We start from the raw sequence: 24060 nt of genomic DNA on the forward strand, positions 1-24060 counted from the left end.
ATTTTTTAAAATTTACTAATATATGTTATTTTTGAAGAGAAAGGAAAACTCATCCTACATGGCGCATTTTCCTTTCTCTTTCATGCCGATGAGCCCGTTACTATAATCTGTGACAGAGTTGGGGGCAATAAGATTTTCGACGAGGATAAGTTGTTGTGCAGTATAGGAAGATGAAACGCGAAACAACCGTTGTCACACCGATTTGCATATCTTTACTGCATCGCCCCCGCTGAAAATCTTATTGCCCCCAACTCTCTCAAAGGTTTTAGTAACAAGATCACCGCCTTCTATGAAGATGAACAAAATGTTACTTAATTATACTGGAATGCCATTGTGTTTTTCGTCTTTGACTTTTGTATGAGTTTTATAAAACGTCCTCTTTTGATGGGGTAAAACTCGTTGTTGTTCCCACATAACTACTGTAAACTAGGTCCCCAATTATGCTCCATCCCTTGACAACATAACCTTTGTAAACTTGAAGCCCTAATAACACTTCAACCCGAGATCGTATAATCACCGTTAACTTGGACCTCGAGTTGCAATGCGATCCTGACTTCTTAGGTGATAGCTTCATACTCACACAGCAAGTGAAATTTGTAGGTTATTGAGCTTTATGGAATCATGGTAAACCCAAACACAACTTAAAACTATGACTATGTCTCCCTCAAAGAAAAAGAGAAATAAATATTTAAATCTGGAAATTTCAACACGCAAGAAAAAAATAATTTAAAGGAGATAGAGATATAATGGAGTAGGGGGATGGCAACAGCCATTTATATAGGGGATGGGGCGAAAGTAAAAAAGGAAATTTTCAACATCAGGTTGTAGTTTGCTTAGATGCAAAAGTTGAAAGTTAAGGTTAGGCTTGAAACACCTAGAGAGAAAATGCTCCTTGCAAGGCATATTTTCATCTTGACATGTCAACATGTGGAATGAAAACATGTCCCGTAGGAAGCATTTTCACTACCTTGTTAAATGAGAATATGCCCTATAGGGATTGTTTTCTCTCTAGGGGTTTCAACCCTAACCCTAACTTTCAGCATCTACTTCTAAGCCCACTGCAACCCTCGGGATACATGATTTTATTGCTACCTTGCTGAAAACGTTCCTACGGGGAGTATTTTCTCCCTCACCACGGATTGTACAGTGGATTCACATCATTATTACAAAGCTCCTACCAAGACACCCCAAAATCGTCATCAATGGTGAGGTATTCATCGGTTTCAGCCCTTGACAACAACTTCGGAGGACAATTGGCTGTATTTTTGTTATTAAGCTTACAATACACCTGCACCACATTTTGTAAGTGCCTTTGATTTCAACTCTAGCACGCCTATGTTCAACCCCAGTGACACTTACACAGGTACGCCATCAAGTTACTTTTGTGGGCCGAACAGAAGTGATTTTAGGATTGACGTCAGATTTATAAGAATGGATAATCTACTCCCGAAAACCTTAATCAACGAGGGCACATCCAACCTATGCAACTGGGGTTGATAACGAAGGGGGACCCATAGACGAAGAGAATGAAGAGGATTCAAAAATCGATAATGACCCAATATAGGAGTTCAAACTGGATGGTGCGAAAATTGTAGTAATTTCATAACTGGATCCCATTCCTATTGAACCAGACGATAGTGGTTTTGTGGTTAAGTTTGAACATAGCTTGATGGGATGATCTGGGTTTCACAGCTTATGCACCCTACCCCACATGCGTAATGTTGATCTTGCTATTGAATGTGGCTTAGAATTCCCAAACCTCCATCAAATAAGACTAGGGCATGCAAGTTCGTCAGCAAACTTCGACGACTTAAAGTCTGGAATGGATTTTGACTCCAAAGATGCTTTTGTAGTTGTAGTCAAGTAGTATGGCATATAGATGGGTAAATTTCAATGTTACATGCTCTCTATTCGAGAAATATGAGGCAAAGTGAGCAATGTGGGAAATAAGATGTCCATGGAAAATCATGGCATCCGTGAGGAATAAGTCAGAGTTCTAGATGATCGTGAAGTATACCACTTCTCATACATGTGTTGTTGAAGGTATGCATCATGGTTAACAACATCAATTCGACATTTTATTATGTATGGTGACCTAATTTATTTATTTTTCAAGCATGTCAGACTATAATCTAAACTTGGATTTGAACATGATAACTGACTTTATATTATCTATAGTGAAAGCGAGTCCTAAGATTCTAATCCCAATTTTGATCGTACACATAAGTACCGAGTTCGATTACATCGTATCTTACCACAAGGCATGGTTGACAAAATAGAAGGGTTGAAGAAGATACATAGTAGGTGGGAGAAATCCTATAATGATTTGTGGCAATGATGTCAGGTACTGGAGCAGTACGTACCAAGTTCTGTAGTGGACCTACAAACGGAGCCTACGTATTACTGCGACCGCTTGGTCTTTGGAAAAATACTTTTCAATCATTTTTCCTGGACTTTCAAGCAATGCATAACAACATTCTGGTACTTTAAGTCACTTGTAAAAGTTGACAACACTTTCATGTACGAGAGATACCAGCATCGATTGTTTTGGCTTTTGCTCAGGATGGTAATCAAAAAATTCTACTAATAACTTTTGCAATAATGCCAGAAGAATCCAAAGATAACTGTAATTTATTCTTAACTAACCTAAGAAGGCATGTTGTGAACACGCATACATCGGGTCGCGTTTCTTGAATATAATATTGATTGTCATCAATAGGTTACGAGCCCGTCCAATATCAATTCCATGAAATGTTGGATAAATTATAGGCTATAACTCGAGAGGGTGCGACATTTCTTGATGGGATACCCAAGGAGCAGTAGACACAATCGTATGATGGATGACTATGATATGGGCACATGATAACGAACTTGGCAGAATGCATTAATTTCGTATTGAAGGGGATGTGTCATTTACTCGTAACCTCGATGGTCAAAGAAATATATTTCTGATTAGCAGCCTTGTTTCCAAACCGGGCTGAGAAATGCAAGGGATAGATAAAGGGAAATCACGTTTGGTGCAAGTCAGTATTGAAAGACATTGGGGAAAATGAAGAAAGAGTAACCTTAATATCCTTAGGGTGTCACTCGTTTCCTAATCAAATATTTCAGGTTACAAAGTTCCATAGACCTGGCGAAGAAGTTACCGGGGGAGCATATCATGTATATCTGAGACAAATTACTTGCGACTGTGGGAGATTTGAAGCACTTCGTTATCCATGTGTACATGCAATTGTAACATGCACATGTAGATTGTATTACTTATGTTGACGAACTTTACTAACTACAACACATATATAATGTTTGGTACCGAATATTTGTAACACTTAGTTTGTGCAAGTGTACATAGTCGTTCAAGTAATAAGTAAGTAAATGAGATATCGTCTCCACATGGACTATGTATGTTAATCGATTAATTGTAAAATTATAAGTTAAAAATTTGGTGATAAAAACACAATAAGTTGAGTGATGATGATTAAACTAGATTAATTTAACTAAATGCAAAATTTATCCCTATTTTAATCTAAGTATGCAAATTATCTAAATGTATGAATGAATTTAGTAGCAGAAACACAACTTTAACAATTGAAAACATGAATATGCTAGGATAACTACATTAATCAACTTGATTCATTTTCATCATGCTTAACAGTGCTCAGAAAACGTTCCATGACAACTCAATCTTTCATGAGTTTGGAAACCAAATTAAGTCCTTTTAGAATCTTTTACTTAGTGAAACATGCATTTTATTGATCATATTAAACTAAGGTTTTCTTAGTATTTATGTGAAGTAACAAGGACAGGTTAGGTTTGAAACAGTTTAATCACATAAATCTAAAAACTATGCAAGATAATAGAGCTCGTTAAAGTTATTATGAACCTTCAATTTAGTCGGGTTAGGATATAAATTAAGCATGCACTTTTCAATTATTACGTCCAGTAGTTGTCGTCTGGTTAGGATCGCTTAGCTAATTCTAATGCATCCAATCACGTATGAATGAAATACATACTTGAATTTAATTGAAAACATTATCGACTGAGGTACAAAACACTTTAAACACGAATCAAACGAATCACATTGAATTAATGCAATTAACTTAGCTAAACAGATTTAAGCTACCATTGTTGATGTTAAGATCACAAAACACATTGCAAGCATAATTAATTTAAAACAACAAGTAAAGAAAGAATAAACTCAATTTCAAGTCGACAGTCTCGCGGACTCTGATTGAAGGTGTTTTCCTCCGCTCCTTCTATTGTACCTTGGCTAATGGATCCTTAAGGTGGCCGGCCAAGAGATGATCTCTTCAAGGATTTTACTAGCTAAAAACTAAGGGAAAAATGAAATGAAAGGCGTGGTGGATGAAGAGACCAAGAGAGGGAATAGAGAATGTTGTGAAAATGAGGGATGAAGGGATGAGTAAGTGATGATTTAAAGAGGTGAGATAGGTGTGGTATTTATACTTGAAGTAGGTGGGAGAGTTTACTAAAAGTAGTAGCAACAATCCCTTGGATTTCTCCCTCCTATGGCCAGCCATGATATGTGGAAGAGAAGGTGGTTTGGTTGCTTGATTCAAGCATAAAGTCATGCTTGAATCAAAGGGTGGATGGTTTCTCAAGCAAATCTTGTGTGTCGATTTCCAATGTTATTCCAAGTGTGAGGACTTTCAAATAATTGTCCCAAAATTGATTTCTTGGTTGCCCAATTTTGGTTGTCAAATTGGGCCTCTCTTCTCTTGAACTAGACAGTTAATGACCCAACTAGCCTGTAGACTTGACCAACATGTATCATCTTTTTTATTCGATCAAGGTGGAATCTTGATTACCCATTAAGTTTGCTCTTTCTGTCCATCACATGAGAATATTAGCTCATGTCTATGCAACATTATAATAAACTTAACGCTATGGTCCCACTGCATAAGTAAATTTAACATATTAATAAAAAAACATGAAATACTTTAATTTTATGCACAAAATCATATAAAAAAGCACAAATTCGCATACTTTATAAATTCATGTCCATTATTAACATTTAAGCAAAATTCACTTAATTAATTAACAAATACTCAAGATTAATATTATTTTTAAGTAAAAAGGTGGTAAAAGTTACTATAAAAATCCCAAATAATTTCAATTTTACAATATTAACTTGCGGCACAAGCCAAAAGTTTGACCGAACTAAACTCGAATACGAGGTAATAAGGTTATTTGGGAACAGAGAGACAAACCGAGGTTATGCAGTTATTGTAGGAACCCAGCCATACTAAGCCAACATTTGGGATGTAAAAGAAAATATACAATTTGGTGTCAATAAAAGTGGAACAAGTGCATTATGGGTGAAAACATTTATTACAACGCAGATTAAAATTTAAAAAACTAAAGAATGAAGTATTTGAGAAAAATTACAAATAATATAATCATCGGCATCCTAAATGTGTGCCATAACCAGTAGGCATTGAGTACACCTAGGGTTCTGTCGAACAATTTGGGTTGGAAACTCTTCATCATTTTCTTCATCATCTCCATCTTTACGTGCACCTTGATGTTGATCTTCATATTCATCTCCTTCCTCCATGGTTGACTGCGTCTGGGTCCCAGTCGCCCATCGTACATCCCCCTTCTAGGAATAGGCTATTGCGAGGATGACCCACCTTGGTAGAACAATGATGCTGGGGGTGTTTGTAACACTATCGACGGATAACTATATGGTGTCACTCGTGTCGATTGTGGATAAAATATGGGAATTGTTGGTGATACTGGATGCATCAGTGTTGCTCATGTAATATAGTGTGATGGGTGGCAGTCGTGCAAAATATACACCTAGAGAAGGTGTTGATGCAGTGTATGATGGTGCGTGTTGTGGTGCTTGTGTAAAATAAATTGGGTTAGCACCAAAAATATATTACCCATGCAGACCAGAAGGTTGCATAGCAATCGAGTCTTTGTGTGGAACTGGAACAGATGTTGATCCCCAATGGCATGTTCTCCCGACCTAGAATTAATGGGCCATCATCATGGCCTTCTACGGCGACGTTGCCTACTCTTTTCCACATCGGCAGTAGATATGAATTTCTATTATGCCTGAACCAATCAATTTAATCTGGAGATGTCGCAAACCCCAGTGTGAGAAATAGTTCATGCGTTGGCAAGTAATCATACCTACTCTACCAGATCTCAATATACTTCTTCTGGAATGTTGGCCAATCTTTCTCAAGTTTCCCCTGCAAGTCAATCTTGTACAGGTCATCAAGCTCCTAGGGTGGCAGCGGAATACATTGCGTACACCATTCGGTTGGATTCGTGCATCTCAACCATTGGAAAAATTATAAATGGCACTTTGATGTGCCAGATGTTGCGATTGAAATTCATAAGGGGGTCCACTCGAGGGCGTAGAAATAGTAGTCGATACCATACCCACGATTGAAAAAGGAGGATGCAACTACCGATTTTAACTTTTTTAGTTTTGTCACTCGACCATTTCTCGATACAATGTTGTCAGCACCGTTGATCCCCAACTAAGTCATCCTACTTCTTTCAAGTCGACTAACAGTAGTAGCCACATTAAATGTACTAGATTTTGAGATTTATCTGACATAAGTAGACCCTCGATCAACCTCAAGATGAATGTGTCCATGAATTGTTCTTTGTCAATGTCACTCGCAGAAGACTCAATAGTTTTGAAGTTGTCCTCCAACCATCCCATCTCAATCCGACTACCCCTAAACTTGTTTGACACCTTCCCTAGTAGTTGCTTGCATGTTGCACTCCAATCGGCACTTGTCACTGGCCCTATAACAACTTCCCCATCAATTGGTAGATTGGACTGTAAATCAATTTCCTTGAGCGTAATTGTACACTCACCGTAGGGAAGATAGAATGTGTAATTGTACATTTCCACCATTCATGCCTTTGTCATTGATATCATTCGGGACCTCATCTACATCAGGATCACTAAAATCTTCACCCTCATGATCAGAATGACCATTATTATTGGATCCATCTTCACCATGCACATCAGTCTTAATCATGATTGGATGTATCTTTAAATGAACATGTTGTGGATTTTGACCCATGTCGATGTCGCTCCACCACCATATTGTTCTACGCATCCAACATTGAGATCGGTGTCAAAACCACGCACAAACAATCTCCTATTGACGAACGCTCTGGGAATCTCCGTATATAGGTCTTCAACTCCATATTGTTGACTTAACGGAGTTACATATTCAACGGGCTTCATGTCCGCTAACTCAGGAAACAACTGAATTGGTTTAGTGTTCACGTTTCCTGTAGGGCAATACAGTGCAATCATTGTCTCCACGCCTTCATCATCTAAAAGTTCTATCCCGGTAAATTTTATAAGATTTGATGAAACTGGAAATTTTTAGTGTAGTTTCAACATCCTTCTCCCACAACGTTAGTAAATTTTTGCACTGATTTTTTCTTTCATATCATCGATAGATACATTCTTATTGAACATCATTCCTATTTTTTGACGAGTTTCAAATATACAACCAACAATTGTTTCTAAAATAACACCATCGAAATGAATAATTGCAAAAAATTGAATCTCCATTTTTCTCTAAAATTACTCAAAAAATATTTATGCTCTTCTAAAAAAAACTTCAAAAAATACAATTTTTTTTCTTTCAACTCCAAACAAACCCTTTCTTCTTTTCTTTCAACTCAATTTAACCTCTAAACCCTTCTCTTTTTTTCTCTATTGTAGGGGACTTTTTTTCCCCTCTAAGCCTTTCTTTTATTAACCCCCCTTATAAACTAAATATTTTTTTGAATAAAGTTAAATATTAGATAAAAAAAACTAAAAAGGTTGAATTTTACGGTGACTTGTGATTGACTGATCACAACGGTGGTAGGCTGTCAGGCCGGTGCCGTCACGCTATTAGGCAACACGTGCCTGATGGCTTGCCACTAATGTGACTGATTAGTCACAATTCCCCGTAAAATTCAAATTTTAGATTTTTTTTCATCTGTTTAAAATTTTTTAAATAATTTAATTAAATATTAATTTCTACCAATATCACCTGACACGTTGATGGCATCATTAAAAAATATTTTTTTGTATTCGTATAAAAATACGTGTATCATTTTTACTAATATATACCAGTACAACTGATTGCTCAAGTGGCACCAACAAAAAAATTAATATTTTTAAAAAGAAATCAGGTAAGGGTTGTAAGGCCCAAATTTTGCCCGGGCCCATACCAGCAAAATAGAGACCCAAAATCCAAAATAAAACAGTCCCTTACAGCAGTGGCCCAAACCCAAAATCTGGCCCAAAATTAGAAAAACCCTAACCCACAAAACTTAAAAATTTTTCAGCTATCAAGGGAAACCCTAGCCTCCAAGCGCCGCATGTGTGCCGCTCCACCTCCTCGTCTGCCACGCCTCCAACGCACGCCGGCCACCCATGCGTCTGACGCTCTCTGACACCACCTGCAAAAGACAACCAATAGAACAACAAATAGAGAAAACAAATAGAAAATGACAAAGGAGGCAGAGATTAAACGTTTTGTAATCGACTATAAAAGGCCGAATAAGGCAATTGTATCTTCTTCTTCGGCTTTCGACAAAACATTAATAATAATAAAAAGAAACACACCGATTTTCAAAGGTGAAAATTTCATTTTTTTCTTTTCTTTTTCTGTTTGATTTTTTTATTTTATTTTCGCATATTAAATAAATATTAAAAAGAGAAAGGAAAAGAGTACCTGAATCGGCCCTTGGACCGGCCGGCAATGATCCTTTGCCGTCGTCGGATTCGGGCTCGAGAGGGAGCCAAAGAGCTTGTTTTCTCCTCGACTTCCCTTTTCAAAGTTCAGGCGCTCTGAATATGCCTCAAATGCGCGGATCGGAGATACCGTCGCGTGACGCCGGCCACCGGCCATGGCGGCGATTAGGAGCGGCTGAGAAAAGGGGTTAAGGGGATTTGGGATCCTAAGAAAGAAATGGGGGCTGATTTCTCTTTTTTAGGGTTTTATTTTTTCTATTTATCTAAGATTCTAAACTGTGCCGTTTGAAAGCTTGGAGAGCTGAAACTATTGCCCTAATGGGTATTTTACGCAATTAGTCCCTCCAGTTCTGTGGCACATTCAATGCACTTTTTATTTTACTCGATTTCGGCCATATAATTTCGCGTCTTTTTCAATCTTGTCCCGCGCAAATCAATGCGCATATGGGACGGGGAATATTGCGCAATCGGTCCCCCATGTCCTCAGCGCCTTTTATTTCAACCCCTTTACCACCTATTTCATATATTTGTAGTTTAAGACCCTTTTTTTTTCTGTTTCAACCACGTCCTTAATACATTTAATTTTTTTTTTATATGCTATTTTATCATTATTTGTTTTAAGCCTTTATATTTATTATTTATTTGAAATTGTTTTGAATTAAAATTTTATATATTAAAAAAAGCATTTCTTTTATTGTTTAAGATTTTCTTTTGTATATTGTTTTATTTTTAACCATTTTAGATTGACTAGTATTTATCTCAAGTTTTTATCTTATTTTATTTTTATTTGATTTAAATTTATATGTTATCATCTTATATATTATTATCTATGTTAAAATATTTTAATATTAACAATCTCAAATTGTTCATATATTTTATAATATATATTTACGTACACACTTTTCATTTATTATAAATATATAGTTTTTATATTTTATATTTCATATTTTCATATACATAGATATAGGTATAAATATACACATTTTAATTCATATATATATATGTGTACTTGTACATATTTTGATATATTTTCATATTTCATAATTTTATATACTTACATATATGTATACATATTTTACTTCATATACATACTTATATATATTCTTTATATTCTCAAAATATTTTTTTATAATTCACATACATATATTCTTATATTATTACAATTTGTAAATATATATACACACATACTTACATTTTATTTTACAATACTTACAGATTTTTAATATATATATATTTATATACATTTTATACTCTATAATTTATATGCATTTCTTATTTTCATAACTTAAAATTATACATGCATACATATTTCTTACATAATTGTATTTATTTCATTTATTATCATTGTTATTTGGTGTTTATTTATTTATTTATTCATGTACACTTTTACTTTTCTAAAATGTTAGTTCTATTTATTTATTCGTTTGCTTTGTTTATGTAATCGCCTCGTCATTTCATTTTGCCTATTGTATTGTTGTTACTCACATTACTATGCTTACCTTGTCGTATTCGTTATTGTTTTGTCATGCATTAACACCAAACATCAAAAGGAAGGTTTTTTCTAAATAAGGCAATATTTTGCGTTTGGAAAATCGAGAAAACGTGCCCTAAAGTGTTGGGTTTCGATTTCTCGTTCGACCAAATAACCAAATATCCTAAACGTGATCAGAGTTTCTTTTAAGGATCGTATTTTTTAAAACTCTTCAAATTTTCAATTTTCGACACTAAGACACTAATTAATCAACTAGGTACCAATTTTGGGCGTATCGAGGGTGCTAATCCTTCCTCGTGCGTAACCGACTCCCGAACCCGTTTTCTGAATTTGGTAGACCAAAATCGTTGTTTCAATAAAAATTAAATCGTTTATTAAAAACAACCACTTTTCGAGGTGACCCGATCACACCTCATCGAAAAAGATTGGTGGCGACTCCCGTTTTCATTCTTTCTTCAAAATCCAAGTCGACCCTATTTTTATCAAAAAAATGGTGTCAACAAGGGTCTTTCAATATCCTCACATGCACATTTTTAATATATTTTTAAATGGTAAACAACAATATCTCTTAATTAATTTGGTCAATGATTCTTTCACCATGTGGAGTGGGATTTTATTGGTGCTTAATAGTAATAGGATTTTTTTTAATCGAGTGAATAAACGAGTTTTTGCCTACTTTTTAAAGTTTTTAGTATTTTCGTCGACACTAGGAGATATCAAAATTATTTTACTATGAAATTTTAATACACTTAGAAAAATAAAATCAATTTTGTTACCTGAACCTATTTTAGATCATATTTCACATCTTAAAATTTAAAATTTTCTAATAACGTGTAATTAATAAGGTATCAATTGTGGGCGTCAACGAGTGTTATAATCTTCTTTATGCATAACTAACTCCGAGTTCATTTATTTTTTTTTTTTTTAGACTTCAAAATTATCTTTTTCAAAAGGATCTTAAAATCTCTTTATAAAAAAATATATTTTTAAGTGATTGGTCACACTTAACCAAAAGAAGATCGATTGCGACTCCTTATTTTAAATAAAATCTCATATTTTGAAAACTTAAAAGTATGACAAATTTATCAAGTCTTGAAGCTGATTTTTAAATTTCAACCAAAAAAAAGATCGCGACGCATGTCCAACATTAAATTTTTTTCTTAAAATTACATAGATTGAACATCAAATATACCAACCACATGATGGATGTCAAACAAACAATAGGAAGTTTTATTAAATTATTAAACTTTATAAACGAAATTAAAGTATTCTCAATTTTTACGAACGATATGTTATTTTTGATATTTCACTAATCAATAATATTAAGAAAATATCATTTCATCTCTTTTGGCTCATCTTCAACTGCTATCACCGGATAGCTCTTTGACAGGCCCATCGAATTAGCAAAACAGATTTTGCTAGGAACTTTAGTATCATCCACAGAAATATCAGAGACAGTAATCCAAATCATCATCTCTTTGCTTTTAACACCAGTCAACTTCTTCAACTGACGATCTCCGATAAACGCTGTAATTTCAGCACCATAAGACGAGAGCCCAAGCTCCTTGAACAAATACTTGACGGTCTTCTCCTGATTCAACCAAATGAACCCTGTGATCTTATTGTAGCCGAACTCATTGATGTGGCTCAAAGGCATCAACCCTTTAGGGAGATGGAAGTGGTCGAGGAGCTCTTGCGTTTTTTGCTTGCAAAGAGTAGTTCCATGGTAGATCTCAGCCCCTTCCCGGTGACTTGCTATTAACTTCGATGCCATCTTCCTTACTTTCTTTTCTTTTTCAATGCAAATTGCAACTATATATAAGCTCTTTGGCCATTTGAAGAAGTTAAAACAATAGGTTTGTATTTAATTTTCTTTACTTGAAGAATGTTGTGTTTCATTATTTTCACATTTTAAATTTTGCATGTAAATATTTGCATATTTCTATGATTTCTTGTTCTTTCTTTATATAATATTATAATCAAGAAATGAAAAGCATGTTACGAAACATTGATTATTCGTTTTAAGAAATTGACCTTATTTTGAATAAGAAATATGAATTTAAAGCATAAACAATCAAGTTTGAAATTAAAATATGAATTAAACTCATTTTATTAGATAAATGTTCTTAATTGGGTCAGCTCATCTATCTTAATTTTGACCTCAAATCATTAAAAGTTCAATTCGATTGAGCTCAAAATTAAAAAGTTCCTGTTATTTTTATCAAATAAATATTATTTATATATTTAATTGTTGTAAACATAAAATAAAATTTTAAAATCAATTTTAAACCAAATAACCTTTGAAATCATTTTAAGAAAGACACGCGTGTCAGTTAAATTTCTTATATAACTAAAATATAATTTGAAAGAAAAGTATGTTATATAAATAGTTTTAGGATACAAAGAACTTTAAAAATTAAATAATTTATATAAATACTTTTAAAATATGTGTTAAATTTTTTCACTTTTAAAAATTTAAGGCTTTTTTACTTAAATAATATAACAATATATATTTTTACTTAGTGTTCAGTAATTACAAAAATATGTAAAATCAACAGTATCACATCGGTGCTACCTGAGCAATCGACAGCATCACCCTCACTTGCCACCAATCATTACAGAAAAGATTTCTTTTAAAAAAAAATTTGTGCCGCCTGAACAATCAACGACACTAGTAAGTATTGGCAAAAATGATACAAGTATTTTTGTACGAATACATAAAAAAAATTTAATGGTGTGGCCGACACGTCAGGCGGCATCGGTGAAAATTTTAGATTAAAATTTTTAAAGCAAGTAAATGAAAAAAATCAGAAAAAAAGCTGAAAAGGGAGAAATTAATCAAAAATCGTGACTGACAGATCACGTCAGTGACAGACCGTCAAGCCAATGCCACCCGAGATCCGTAATTGAAACTTTGAGTCCATTGCTAGGGCTCTATGCTACCAAACCACTACTGTAATGTAGTGTTCGTTTGACCTTGCATATAAGCCTAAAGGTCCGCTAGTCTCTGTCTGAAATGACATTGTTCCAGCTCGTACCTTGCATATGTATTCCGATATGACATGTTACATTACGTTACACAATTTATAAGTATATTAAAAAATTAAAATTAATAATTACCCATGTTCACAACTTGTTTGCACCAATCCCCATTCTTGAATTCCTTATGAAAGTTCATCACAATATGGAGGATGCAGTAGATAGATCTCCATGGAACACCCGAACGCCTAATCGCGGCAACTATTCCCTTCGATCTATCAAAATTGATGCTAATGTTGTTGTTAGAATTAAGTGACCCGGATCCTTATTTAAATAAAATACAGTGGTAAAATAAAATAAAAGTAAAATCTCTATAGAACTACACTTCTTTTATTTTATTTTAGAATAAGGTTTTCTAAACCTTATTAAACTCCATCTATTTGATATTGATTAGAATAAGGTGTTTTAATCTTACTACACTCCTATTAGAATATGATTTAACAAGCCTATAAATAGACATAATCTACTACTCTTGTAATTATTCGAATTCGACATAGTGAATTTTCTTCACCACTGCCCGTGGTTTTTTCCCGAAAGGGTTTCCATGTAAAAATCTGTGTGTTCTTTATTTTTATTTCTCTTTTCTTTGCGATATATTGTCATTACCGACATTCTATTTTTAAAAGTTGTCTTGTGTAACAACACACCTCCACAAGTTCATCAGGAAAAATTGTCACGATTCCAAGTTCTCCGACTCCACGATGGAAAACGCTATAAGTAGTAAGTTCCGGTTCCCGTCTTGTGCAACCGCAATAAGGAGGATCTGTGTATATTTTCTGTACAGCCAGGTCTCATCAACCTGAATAAATAGCTTACAGTAGGGAAAGACTCGAACGCATGGATCTAATGTCCAAAGCATCTGGTGGAAAACTCTTTTCCCCGAATGTAATTGGTTGTCCTAGTCGTAACAAGGTTGTGTCTGCAACTCAACGACAGTCCTCGACACATACTCCTACATTTCATATATCCGCCCCTGAAGTTCGTTGTACAACGCATCCTAATATCAGTACGATTGCTCCATGGCAATCTATTTAGCCAACGATGCTTTCCGGTATGACACTTGATACTGGAACCATTCTTGTATTTTGACAATTAGCACCGATACAGGAATGGTTGGCATGTCCTTAACCATTGGCATGATACAGTTGGAGATAGTTTTCGAATCAAGTTTGCGGTAGTCTTCCGTCATACGTGCAAAAATGCATATGTGAGGCCTAACATATTTTCGTATCTCCTACAGTTGAGACCTGTGGATAAATGCAGCTCGTACCTGTCACTTTCACCCTTCTACCAAACTCCAACGCTCACTAACATATATTGTCGGTTTAGAGTCAGCAACTTTATAGTCAACCAACACCTTCATACTATACCTTTTGATGGCACCAACGAATCTTTAGCCTACAAACTACTTTTTCTATTCAAGATTTTCCAACATTTGGTGAGCAGGTATTCTATTTGGGTACTCGAGGAACTCGGAAGATGCACTGCATCGAGATAAACGCTTAACATGTGTGTCCAGAATCATTGCGTATGACGATGACACAACTTCGGTTCCCGACCGAAAAGGCGTAAACATTTCCATCATTCTCGCCTTCGTTGTCGATATCATCCGGGTCCTCATCTACATCGGGGTCACTAAAAATCTTCACCCTCATGATCAGAACAACCATTATTATCGGATCCATCTTCACAAAGCGCATCAGTCTCAATCACGACTGAATGTATCTGTAAACAAACATGGTGTGGATTTTTAACCCATGTCAATGTCGCTCCACCATTGTACTGGTCTGCACATCCAATGTTGAGATCGATTTCAAAACCACGCACAGATGATCTCCTATTTATAGGCGCTCTTGGAACCTCCGTACACAGGTCTTCAACTCCATATTATTGACTTCACGGAGTTACATCTTCAACAGGCTCCATGTCCGCTAACTCAACAAACAACTGAATTGGTTTAGTGTTCACTCCCCTTATCGGCCAATACAGTGTGACCATTGTCTCCATGTCTTCATCGTCTAAAAGTTCCATCTCGATAAATTTGATAGGATTTGATGAAACTAAAAATTTTTAGAATAGTTTCGACATCTTCCTCCCACAACGTTAGTAAATTTTTTCACTGATATTTTTTTATATCATCGATAGACACATTCTTATTGAATCTCATTCCTATTTTTCTTACAAGTTTCAAATATACAACCAACAGTTGTTTCTAAAATAACACCATCAAAATGAATAGTTGCAAAAAGTTGGCTCTCTATTTTTTCTCTAAAATTACTTAAAAAATACTTATGCTCTTCTTAAAAAACTTCAAAAAATATAATTTTTTTCCACCCCAAACAAACCCTTTCTTCTTTTCTTTCAACTCAATTTAACCTCTAAACCCTTATCTTTATTTCTCTATTGTGGCGGGATTTTCCCCCTCTAAACCCTTCTTTTTTGAATAAAATATATTAGTGTGGGCTAAAAGTTTTTTTTGAATAAAATTAAATATTATATGAAAGAAAAAGCTAAAAAGGCTAGATTTTATGGTGACCCGTGACTGACCGGTCACGTTGGTGGCAAGTCGTTAGGCCAATGCTACCACGCTATCAAGCGGCACAGGCTTGACAGTCTGCCACCGATGTGAATGGTCAATCACGATTCCCCATAAAATCCTGATTTTAGTTTTTTTTATCTATTTAAAACTGTTAAAATAATTTAATTAAATATTAATTTCCACCGGTGTCGCCCGACACGTGTGCGGCACCATTAAAAATATATATATTCTGTATTAGCACAAAAATTTGTATACAATTTTTGGCAATACATACCGACCCTGCCGGTTGCTCAGGCGACACCAAATTTTTTTTTAAAATCATTTCCATAATGATTGGTGACAAGTGAGGATGGTGACGTCAATTGCTTAGGCAGCACCAGTGTAACACTATTGATTTTGCCTATTTATGTAATTAATGAACACCATATCCCATTTTAGTAAAAAATAATTTATATTATTTAAATAAAATGTCAAAAAAAATTTATAAATAAAATAAAATTGAAAATGAATTTTAAAAAAAAAATAAACCAAACGTGCGGGGTATGCATAGAGGCAAGAAGCTTAGATGGAGGATGAATGGAAATCCTCCACCACGGACCCCAATGCATACCCACACATGAAATATACCACGTGTAATTTGTTTAATTTTATTTTCTTATGTGTTTATTTTAAAATTGGCTAACACAGCCTCATCAAATGTTCAAGAGTTGTAAATCTAGGTTCAACCCCATATGGGATTCCAGTTTTCAACTTTTTTTTTATTTATTTATGCAAGAATTTTAAAAAAATAGAAACAATTTTAAATTATAAATGAATTAATTAATTAAACGACTTTTGATTTGTTCTCTACGGTTGAACTCGATCGGAAGATGACTTTTTTTCAAAATTATTGCGACATTCTTCAAATTTTCTTCAAGTTATTGGGCTTCTTCAGATAATTCTGTAGATATTTTCTAGGTTTCTTGAACTTGTAAATCTTATAGAATTTAAGCTCCATTTAATTGCTCTATAAGGATTTAAACTCTTTTATTTATTATTTGTCTCTTTATTAATTTAATTAATTAGTGATAAAATAATCATTTGATATTATTATTTAATTATTTTATTTTTAATTAGTGATAATATAGAATTTTAATGTTGATCTCTTAATTAAATTAAATTAAATTAATCAAAGAAAAAATAAGGGTAAACTATTAAAATAGTCACTTTTGTTTTCCTTGATTTACATTTTGGTCACTTACGTTATCGTGTTGTAACATTTTAGTCACTAAGCATTAATTGTCGTTAACGATGTAACGCTAAGCTGACGTGGCACATTAAATCATCATTTCAAACAAAAATTTTATGTTAAATTATACAATTGGTCCCTATATTTTTTTAGAGTAATTTAATTTTTTTCTTTTACGTTAAAAAAGATAGAGAAGGGAGGAAAATAGAGAGAGAAGTAGAAGAGAATGGGAAAAAAAAGTTAAAAGAACATAAAAGAAAAAACAAATTGCTCAAAATGAAAAAAAATATGGGGACTAATTGTATAATTTAACCTAAAATTTATGTTTGAAATTATTATTTAACGTGCCACGTCAGCTTTCTGTTGCACCGTTAACGGCAATTAACGGCTTAGTGAACAAAATGTTACAGCATATTAACGTAAATAACTAAAATATAATATTTAAAATATAAATGACTAAAATGTAATCTAAGGAAAACAAAAGTAATTATTTTAATAATTTACCCAAAGAATAATTATAACATCATGATGATTTTCATCTTGATAATTTTAACATGACGCATCCGAAATTTTCTTCGTTTACAACTGGCCCTCAAGAATTGTTCACGATCACGAAATCTTTTTCGTCTACAACTTTGCTTGTGAAAGAAAAATATCATTTAATTGTGACTAATTTTTCCCCCTTAAATCACATTGCAGCAATGGCAACTTTGGTTTGACCATGATTCCCACGCGGCCAGCAAAATTCAAGAATTCATTTAACTTTTCTAAATGATAAAATATAATTTGAAAAAATATCAATTTTAAACCAAATAAGCCTTCAAATGATTTATAAAAAAAAACACATGAAAGAAAAAAAAAGGTTATATGAATAATTTTAGGATAGAAACAACTTTATAATATAAATATGTTATATACTATACAAACATTTTTTTAAAAATTTCACTTTTAAATTTCTTGCATAAAAAATAAAATTGAAAATGATGTTTTAAAAACCAAAATAAATAAATCGGACGTGACCGGGCACGCATAGCGGCATGGGGACAGGTAGTCTTTGCAGAGGATTTCCATTCAGGTGGTGGGGGATTGAGCTCCATTCACCTTATTTTGGTTTAATTGCCTTGGAGGTCCTTGATGAATCATTCCCTTAGTCCTCGACTAACTCCTTAAAATAAATATAAATAATTCCTAATTGTTTCTAAACCCAATGGTGATGAAATGTGATTAACGACTTGCATGTGTTCTTTCAACTAAAAATTTTAGCTATAGGAAATTTTCCTTTCAAGTCATCCTTTACTCAATGACAATTTAATCCCTATCTCTGTTAAACCTTTCCACCATAAGCTTTACAAATAAGTCCTTGCTTCGATTTAGAATTTCATATCTAAACTAAATTGTAATATTCTTATTTTTTTGTCGCATTTAATTAATAAACAAAATAAATTATCACTATGTTTATTTTCAAATTTTAACTAGTTTGATCCCTCATACAATGCAAATTATGAGGTAAATTTTCGAGGTGTTACAAAAAAACAAAACTAAATTATCATGCTTAGAGGACTTGAACATCATGCCCGGAGATCTTATAGATGGTCCAGAGGTCTTAACATCATGTCTTGGGGTCTTATAGATAGCTTAGACGTCTTAATATCATACCCAAATGTTTTAACATCATGCTAAAAGGACTTCAAAGACAAGCCATAATACTTAAACATCATATGCTCGAAGGATCTACAAATGATGATGAAACTCTAAATTGTGTAAATGCAAGATCAATTCTATAGATATTTATAAAAGGTGAATATGTTCTTTGTTATAAATGTGCATACCTACCAGCAAAGTATCTACTTGATGAAGTTGTGCAAATGTTATGTTGATATCAATCGATGGTGTCTTATGGTGTCATTATCAAGATGAAAAACGTTCTTGTGGATATATGTCAATGCAATGATACATATTCTTGTGAATGATGAGATGTATGTGCTCATGAATTATGCATATGCAAGACACATAAGGAGTTGACCCTAATCATTCTCCTCAAATCAAGCTTGACCCTTCTAATTCATTTCTCTTCCAAATCAAAGTTTATCTTATACATTTGTGGACTATGTTATATTACTTCTTTTCAAAAGCATTATCATCCTAGGTTGTAATTACCCGTATAGCTACTCACAACTTAACTCACAAAAATTAACTATTTCTTCTAAATGTATAGACGTTGAGGACTAAGTTTGTTGATTTTTTTAGTGTCAAGACCAAATTAACAGAATATGTAAGTGTTGAGAGCCAAATTCGTTGTTATTCAAATTTAAAAAGAACACATCAACATTAATTTTTTTCTTAAGACTATATAGATTGAATGTCAACTATACCAACCATATGATAAACAAAATTTTATCAATTCCAAACAAATAATAAAAAGTTTTATTAAGTTATTTAACTTTATTAATGAAATGAAATTATTCTCAGTTTCAATAAAATATATTTTTTATATTTCACTAGTCAATAATATTTAAAAAAATGTCATTTCATCTCTTTCGGCTCATCCTCAACTGTTGTCGTTGGATAGCTCTGCGGCAATCCCATCAGATTAGCAAAATAGATTTTTCTAGGAACTTTAGTATCATCCACAAAAACATCAAAAAGAGTAATCCAAATCATCATTTCTTTGCTTTTAACACTAGTCAACCTTTTCAACTGAAAATCTCTAGTAAGTGTTGTAATTTCAGCACCATAGGAGGTGAGCCCAAGCTCCTTAAACAAATACTTGAAGTTCTTCTGTTGTTTTAGCCCAATGAACCTTGTGGTCTTTTTGTAACCAAACTCATTGAGGTGGTTCAAAGGCATTAGTGTAACACCCCTCCTCCAGTCCAATCGTCGGACCCGTACTACGGAATGTTACTACAGTTATCGGAGCAAACCACATACAATTCATTGCAATTGATTCATTCCATTATTGATTCCTGACATAATTCCATGTATAATATGTTATAAAATAAAAAAATGGGCCTCAATTGAGCTTATGAAAGCTCTTAAGTGATCTTGAGCTTGAAGAATGATCAAACTGCAAACTTTTCAAAGTCTGAGCATAGGTATTAATACCCAGGCTACGTACCAATTCTGATTTTAGCTTCGATGTTCATAAATTTAATTCAAAATCATAAGGTATCGATACTTGGATCAATTTACCAATACTTCCTTATAGGTACAAATATTTTACCTTAGTATTGATACCTGTGTCATTCTAATCTATGTGCAATTGTACACAGTCGTCACAAGTAATAAAGAAGTAAGTTAAGAGTTATCATCTCCACATGAATTATATATGAAAGGAAAATATTTATGAAATTATTACTCACAATTTCGTAAGGAAAATAATAAGAGGTGATTTGAATTTATTGTCCCTAAATTAAATCTAAAATATTATCAAGGCAATCAAAATATGATTACGAACTAAAAAAAATCACAAGATTAACAAATATGACATGAAAGAGTCAGATTCATCACTTTTCCTTAAATTAATAGTATTTACAACTATGTTGACAATGTTACAGTAAATCCACTGGCAAATCAATCATTTGCTAACCTAAGTGAGATTTCACAAGTGGCTATGCAAGGTAATAGATATTTCTACATACCATTACAAATCTGATTATTAATCAATAAACAACCAAACATGTACCATTCAAATATTATGTCCACTAATTACCATCTTGTTTGGATGAAATAATTAATTCAAATGTTTTTTAACACTTTATAATGAAAGAAAAACAGGCATGATTTTACATGAATGAGTAAACAATTGATGCACAGGCCATATCAACAAAGTAGAAATAATATTAAACAAAAAATTGCAATCAATCTAGAATCAAAAAAATTTAAATCATAATCTCTGAATTGAAAACAAAAGAATAAAAAGCAATCATGTTTATCAACTTGACAAAAGTAAAGAGAAAAATAAAGAAGCTAGAGCCAATTATGTGGATCTATTGACACTATTGTGTTTCTCTTCCTTGATCCTTCTCTTGTGCCCCTGATACAAAATATCCTTCGAATTTCGGTTTGAAAGCTCTCAAATCTTCTTTTTTTTTCTCTCTCAAGTGTGTGTCTTTTCTCTTGAATGAAGAATAAAAGAAATGATGGAAGGTGTGTGTGTATGTGCCATGAATGAGGTGGGAAAATGATAGAAAGAATAATATCAAAGGTTTATGGTTTCAAAATGTGACTTCTTCTCAATAGATGGATAACCCCTTGAAGTGAAATGAATACTCCTATTTATACTTAAAGTTCCCAACTGTTTATGGCTAAAAATAGAATCCAAATCCCCTTTTTTTTCTCCTTTGAGTGGCCGACCCTTAGGAATAGAAAAAGAGGGAACAAATTTGCTATTTTTGGAGGAGAGGATTTGTTGTCCCCTTTTATTCCTCCTTAGGTGGTTGATTGACTCCTTTCAAGGTGGAGTGCTGGAACGGAATGAGACCAAGTCTCCCCAGCTGGTGGAAGCATGTAGAATCGATTGAGCGTCGTTTTTTGGCCAATCAGTTGAGCTTCTGCTCCTTTATGGGCTACACATTGGTGTTCAAGTATTCCCAAGTTAGGTCTTAATCCATTCTGATGCCCCAATGACAATTTTAGAGACTCCTAGAAAAGTTAACGACTCTACCCAATATGTGACTTTTCCTAGACATTTCCCAAATGGACCCTCAAAACACATAAATACATAGTATTTAGCATAAAATTTATTAAAATAACATTTCTTCATAGTATAAAATAATTATTGCAAAATAATGAACAATAACTATGAAAATGTTATAAATGACCCAGAATTTGCATAAATTATAAGTTAAAAGTAGTTATTAAGATAACTCTATAAATTAGAGTTATCACACCCTAAACTTAAATCATTGCTCATCCTAGGTGATGAAAATGCTAAAACACATTAATTAATTTTTCCATGTAGATATTTAATAGCAAAATCACGTCCTCAAATTAATCTTGTAAATATACAACTTGTGTACAATTATTTATCTAAAGCACCTCAAATATCAAAATGCTAGTATAATCATGATCTGAATGTTTTTTATAGATACATATGAAATTACCTTCCACTAAATTTCTTTCTAACCTCTTAGATCAAACTACGCATCATTCTTCGAGTTTAATGTAGGTCTTCATATGTTGAATTTGATAAGTCCTCTCCACTAATGTAACTGTCTTAGTGGTTTAAATCAAAAGGACTTTTACAGGGTTGTAATGGGGCTAGGTTCAAGGGATTGAGATAGATTTTTAGGCTTAACAACCTCAACTTAGCTTGCCTCAACAACTCATCTTCAAATGGGTTGTTTTCACCATAACAACTTACATGCTTTTTTTTTCAACAAGAACTACTTGAAGAAATAATCTTGTATTTGAGCATGTCTTCCTCTTTGTATTTTCCCCAAACTTACTTTCCAAGCACAACTAAAGTAAGTAATGGTTAAGGTTTGATACTATAAGAAGGTCGAGAAAAGCTATAGGAAAATTTGCTTAAACTTGCAGGTAAAATGAACGGATTAGGCTATAAAGCTCAAATTGAGTTTCCAGGGGATAATAATCAATAGGGTAGGCTTAAAAGCCTTAACCTATCCAATAAATATTTGCCTAAATCATTTTTAAACCACTATACTTCCTAGGATTTCTCCTTAAGGAGATTATTAAATCAATTCTGAAGACTAAACCCTCATCCATACTTAGATTCTTTAAGAAAATTCAAAAAAAAAAATCTATTGGTGAAATATGAAATCCATACATACTACTAAAATTACATCCATCTCATCATTTACTAACAAATGAAAATTCTTGAGATAAAAGATTTATACCTGTACCCGGACTAACATACCATGCAAACTTAACTGATATTGAACATTTTTCTGCTTACATGCCTCCATGCAAGAAAACCATTTCAAATAAAATGACTCTAGAAACAGCCTTCATACTTAAGAGAAGCAATGTCCTCGTTACTTAAAAAAGAAACAAACATTAGAGAAAAGCACAGAATAAGAAAAAAAACTAAAAAAACTTTTGATAAGGAATGAGTACGGATGAATGCAGAAGTAGATATTTAAGTAAATGATAAAGAATGATGTGGATGAACGTGGAAGCGGAGATGTGGATGAACGTGGAAGCGGATCGTAAAGTTTGTTCAAATTGCGTATTTTGTAACAGCCTGATTTTAGAGTTAGTCAGAATAGTGGTTTTGGGACCACAATCTGAGGTCAAAATAATTATTTTATTATTTAATTAATGTTTACAGTATGATAGAATGTTCGTGTGAAAATTTCGTAAAGAAATTTTATAATTTAAGTGTTTAATTGGTAAAAAGGACTAAATCGCATAAAGTGTAAAAATTAAGTTCTAATAGCTAAAAGTGTTTAAATGCTATAGAATTTAAAGGAGAAATTCCTTATGTGTTAATTAGTCCAATTATGAGATAGTGGCTGAAAATGGTTTGGTAATGTGGTAAATTGAATTAATTTTTAAGGTTAAATTTGTAATATGGTAACTAAGTAAAGTAAAAATAAAATAAACAAACGTGTCATCTTCCACCCATTATTTTTCCACCGGAAAATGAGAAAGAAAACACCATGGATATAGCTTCAGAGGTTTTGCCATCTTAAGATTAAATTGTAAGTTCATTTTTGACTCAATTTTTAATAATTTCTACGTTTTTGAGATCGTTGCTTCGTAATCTAGCTAGCCTGTACCTCCTATTTCGAAACTGTTAAATATTTTGATAGTTTCCATTGTTGAATACATGTGTTAATTGATGTTTGATGATGAAATATGAAATTTTGATGATAGTTGTACATGTTTGGTAAAGTGATTTTGAGTAAAAATGTCAATTTTGGACTAAATTAAGAAAAATGATAAATCGTATGGTAAAAGTGTGAAAAAATGAAAATTTTGGGTGTTATGGCAATAATAAAAATTCGGCTAGCTTGGGTTTGTGTTTAATTTCATGAAATTGTAAT

At 33.1% G+C, this 24060-nt stretch overlaps 1 protein-coding gene across 1 annotated transcript; it reads right to left on the reverse strand.

Annotated features, from left to right (window-relative positions):
- Window positions 1-11577: 11577 nt before the first annotated feature.
- Window positions 11578-12018, reverse strand: LOC105779061 (uncharacterized). The gene has a single exon (XM_012602812.1). It carries the CDS (start codon window positions 12016-12018, stop codon window positions 11578-11580), a length of 441 nt encoding a protein of 146 aa, XP_012458266.1.
- Window positions 12019-24060: the final 12042 nt, after the last annotated feature.

This window comes from Gossypium raimondii, chromosome 4 (genome assembly GCF_025698545.1).
Source record: "Gossypium raimondii isolate GPD5lz chromosome 4, ASM2569854v1, whole genome shotgun sequence".
NCBI classification, from domain to species: domain Eukaryota; kingdom Viridiplantae; phylum Streptophyta; class Magnoliopsida; order Malvales; family Malvaceae; genus Gossypium; species Gossypium raimondii.

Excerpts from the sequence above, each read along its gene's own strand:
- LOC105779061 (XM_012602812.1), bottom strand. The coding sequence starts at position 12,018 with ATGGCATCGAAGTTAATAGCAAGTCACCGGGAAGGGGCTGAGATCTAC.